General features: G+C 33.8%; 1 protein-coding gene across 1 annotated transcript; it reads right to left on the reverse strand.

The window, feature by feature from the left end:
* Positions 1 to 585: 585 nt before the first annotated feature.
* On the reverse strand, positions 586 to 2070 carry LOC118750478. Its single transcript, XM_036485191.1, has 4 exons — positions 2043 to 2070; positions 1168 to 1337; positions 943 to 1096; positions 586 to 611 (listed from the first exon to the last, which is right to left on the reverse strand). Exons 1-4 carry the CDS (start codon positions 2068 to 2070, stop codon positions 586 to 588), a joined length of 378 nt encoding a protein of 125 aa, XP_036341084.1.
* Positions 2071 to 4867: the final 2797 nt, after the last annotated feature.

A 4867-nucleotide genomic window follows, 5' to 3' on the forward strand; every position in this document is an offset into this window, starting at 1 on the left:
TTCGCGGTACTTATTTGCGTATTTAGTACAATTCACGAATATGTAGGCAAAAAAATATACTACACACATAAGTACATCCTTATGTATGTAAATGCAAATAATAGATTAATGTTCCAAAAGCTATATGTACCCTCTAGTACCGAGCACTAGTGAGGCACTAGTGAATTCACTCGCTACCGGTAACCACCACTAGCTACCCGCCAGATTACCAGCAATGCAATTTACCCATGAATTTAACATGGGGATGTCATAGGCAGTCACCAATTTACACCTACTAGATTACCATTCATCAGCTATCTCACTAGTTACCATTAGCTTCCATTCAGAAGTTAACTCACTAACTACAATTCACCACCTATCTCACTACCTACTATTAAGTTCCACTCATGAACTGCTTCACTAGCTACCATTCATTTATTTGACGAACATTTAAAAAGAGAAAAAAAACAACAACAGATATAAGATGAGCCATTTTCGACGTATCTCGAAATCCTGATGCTATTATTCAGCCGAATTCTGATTCAACATCGAAATATATGTATGATCATATGTACATATATACATATGTATGTCGAAAATGACTGCTCACATTTCTGTTGCTCCTTGTTGGTCTGTGTAATATAAATTAAATTTATTTTTGGTGGTTATTTTGGCTTATACATTTTGCCTTTATGAATCTATTTTTTTGCAACTGTATTGCCTTCCGTAACTGTTTCTCAGCCGGGCCTAAGTTGATGCCAATTGGAATTGATTCTGAAAATGAGAAAAATCAATTTAGAATCGTTTTTGGATTGGATAAGTACCTAAAAGTTTAAACAGACGGTAGCGTTGATCCGGATTAACTCGGACATAATCCGGATCAACTGCAGTTAATCCGAGTTAATTCGGTCAACGCTGCCATCTGTTTAAGCTTTAATTCAATAAAAAATTCCATTGATTTACCTATCAGTGCATCGTAAAAGTTGTCTAGACCCTTTAGAGATTTTTTACCGTGAATTCCATCAACGTTATATTCCTGCATCAACGTGTCGGACAATATAAATTTTAAATTTCTAATAACCCCTGCTGGTTGCAGAAGAGACTTCATAGACTTAACCTGATAGTTAAAGAGAAATTAATTAACGAAATTAAGTTATTAAGTTCCGATTAATATTTTTATCGTATTACATAGAGTGCGCGGTTTTCCTTGTCTATCTTCGCATTCAGCTCCTCCAGTTGCTCAGCACTTAAAACCGGAAAGTTGATTGTGGGCGGTATTTCCTCTACCTGCTGACGGTGCAACTGATTCACAACGACCTGGATGTCAGCTATTGCTACAATAGCAACTTGGAGTTGATCTTAGACAAGATTTATACATATTAATAAGTACTTTTATTTAAACTTAAATAATATTAATGCATACTATATATACATATGTACAGTCAATCAATAAAGTTTAGGTACAGCAATTTTTTTGCAATACGGGCAACTGCTTTTTAATTATTTTATTTTCCGCATTTTTTTTTTATAAAAATGTGGTTATCTCAGCAACATAAACCCCAAAAATCAGAGCTCGAAACCTTGCGCAAAATTAAAGGAAATTCAGCAAATTTTCATAAAATTATTGCACTCTTTAATTACACTCTTTTGAAAAAAGTTGAGAATGCAGTTTTTATCCCATTCAATTTTGGTATAATAAAGCTAGCTAGGACTTACCAATGATTTTTGACAAATTTTTTTGTTGAAGGTGTCGCTCATTTTCTCTATATAAAAAAAAATTTCCAAAATCATTGGTAAGCCCTACCCTCTTCAGACTTGCACATTATTACACTAAAATTAAATGGGCTTAAAACTGCATGCTCTGTTTTTTATAAAGAATGTAATTAAAAAGTGCAATATTTTGGTGAAAATTTGCAGAATATTCTTTAATTGGAGCTCGCATTTTTGGAATTTGGATCGTAGAATCAACCATATTTTTTATACAAGATTAACAAAATATAAAATAATTAAAAAACAGTATGTGTATTTAAAGTACACTGATGCTCATAAGTGCGTGCCCTTACCTCTTAAAACTTTGTTCTCCTGCTGCATTGTCTCTGGAAAAAATACACAAAATTAATATATGATAAGTTAGTAGTTAGTTTTTGTGTATATGCTTACAATGGCGAAAGAAATAATATAGATACCAAAAATCAGTGAATGTGCACACTGTGCAAAAAACGAACGTAAGTATAAATATAACGAACATTCAGTCCAAATGGATTATGGCGCTCTGATATTTTGGTGTTATACTTTTTCAATTCACCATTGCTGATGTTTGTATGTACCTTTCATTTCCTCAAACATATTTTCCATCTTCTTTTGAAAGGCTTCGCAGTTGCAGTTCTTTTCATGATCTAAAACAACAATTTTCACTTTTTAGAATAAACTTTAATTGGTAATATGTAGGCTCATATGTACCTTGGATATTGAAGTCCATACGTTTAAATTTTTTTGCGCTACTTCCATTCATATTTATATTAAAAGGTTAATATTGTTTTATGATGTATTCTGCTAATTATTATTATTATTAATATAGTTATTATACTTTAGTCTCTCACCCCAAACTTACCCCACTTCATTATACAATAAGCATCCGAATCAATCCCAACCCCATTTAACCCTCTAATCCCACCACCCAAACTTACTACTTATCTAACTATTTCTCCCCCAACATTGGCACTAAAACTAAGTCATTCTTATAGGGTATTCCAACAACCTTACATTCAACATCTAGTGGCGCAAAAGTTTCTTCTATGTCAATAGTTTCCAAATGCCTATACTTCTTGAATCTAAGGGCACATGAAAAAAACTGCGAATGTTTTTAAATTGTCTACCTATTATGACACCACTTTGATCTAGTGATTGAATTAAAATTGGAATAGAGCCCTTAACGTAGCAATAATTGTTTGGACTCTTAGAACTTAATACAAAATCTTTAAAAATACAAATTTTACCTAGTAATTTTTGGCTGATCTTGGCCTAAAGGAAGTTGGGAAGATTCTTCCATAATTTTTCTAAAAATTTGTTCAAGTATTTTAGTGGGCTTTCGAACGAAACGCTTAAGACTTTGCAAATAATTCTCAAAAGCATAGCAAGAGCCTTTAATTGGGTCACCGACAACTTCTACAGTATCTTTTCCGTGAAGTAAGCTGTGAACATTGTATGAAATACTATTATCGCCAAATACTACCGGAAAATTTTGTACAAATAGATTTAACATATTTTGAGCATTTTTTAAGTTTGAATCACGTCGCTTCGGACAACAAAGCAGTCTGTATGCGCAATGTAGGAGGAGGAATTGATAGTAGTAGTCGCCACATATCTCATCCTTAAGGGCAATAACACCAGTGTACAAAAGGAACTGCCTGAATTCTGTGGCTTTCCAATTTAACAGTTCATCTAGTGATCGTGGTTTTCGAGCAAACTCTTTTGGAATATATGGACGCATTAACACTAACTTTTCCGACACCATTTTTTTGTTATTCTTTGATAATTTTATAGCCACTTTATTACTGAGTAATCTTAATAAACATTTTCGAACCACACCTAATTCTATAAGGTGCATACAGTCCAAAGGAATTTGAGTCACCATTGACACGCCCAGCTTTTCAAACACTGATTTTTCATTCAAGTACTGCTCTGTATGATGCTTTACATATTTTCTCTTCGAAAAGTCCTCATTGCTTATTAACACTCCTGGGTTGGTACTATAAGTTAAAACCCCATCAACTTTTTTCGCTACTTGCGTGCACTTTGAGCACCCATTGCGAGATGTGTGCCCAGGTGTGCCACTAATGAATGCCCGTGCTGGAGCGTCACAAACTATTGCACGAAGCTCAACTTTAACGTTTTTGTTAGCTTTTTGCAAACCATTTCTCATTACATCTACCAGGTCATTAGAAAATTTCCGAAAAAAGTACTTCCAAATTATCTGGCTTTCTATTACCTAAAAACACGCCTATAGGAAAAACTGGAACATTTTCTAAATTATTTATTCTTCCTAAAATGGGCCAAAATTGGTCTTTGGCGCTTTTAAATAAAGGTAGCCCATGGACATTAATGTCAATACTAAGCGAAGGCGGAAATTCCAACACATTTAGTATTTTTTGTAATTGTTGGGATAATCCTACGTGGAGATATGAGCCACAAGCGACATTTGTGATGTCTGGTTTCGTAGAAAAATTTATTTTATAAAATGCATTTACATTTATTTGTTCCTCCCTTAAAATTTTCACCAAGTCCACAGCACAATCTCGCGAAGGCTTATGTTTATGGAACCACTTTCTTAATTTATCATTTAAACTGTGCTCATTTCGAACTTCCTCAAAATTTCTGTTTACATCATTAATCCTATTAAACAATTCCAGATTTTCTATATCCGGCACATTATTCTTTTTCGCTGATTCGGTTTTTTGCACAAATTCACAGTTTTCTGCGCGCCTAAACATCCCCAAATATTTGTCCCTCTCTGAACGCTGTAAGCGTTTTAAGTGCCTTTTGCTTATCATTTTCCCACTACTAATTTATTGGTTTTTAACAATTAATTATTACTATTACCAATATTTATTTCAATTTATTTTTTTCACCACCGAAACTGACACGTGACGCCAAGCACAAATAAATTGAAAACATTGTCGCTATAAAGTTCAATTCATGAATCAACAGTTGGAAAAAAAGCAAAAAAAAAATAATAATACGACTGTTACCTAGGTAACTCAGCGAATGTTGAATACGACGCATCAGTGAGAAACTAGTGAATTCACCGGACCTACCAGATTACCTGTAATGCTGTTAATCACATTACATGAGTTCCTAGAATACGCCACCCTAGTAAATTCACCAGCTA

Source organism: Rhagoletis pomonella, unplaced genomic scaffold (genome assembly GCF_013731165.1).
Source record: "Rhagoletis pomonella isolate Grant_MI unplaced genomic scaffold, Rhpom_1.0 Rhpom_scaffold_00258, whole genome shotgun sequence".
NCBI classification, from domain to species: domain Eukaryota; kingdom Metazoa; phylum Arthropoda; class Insecta; order Diptera; family Tephritidae; genus Rhagoletis; species Rhagoletis pomonella.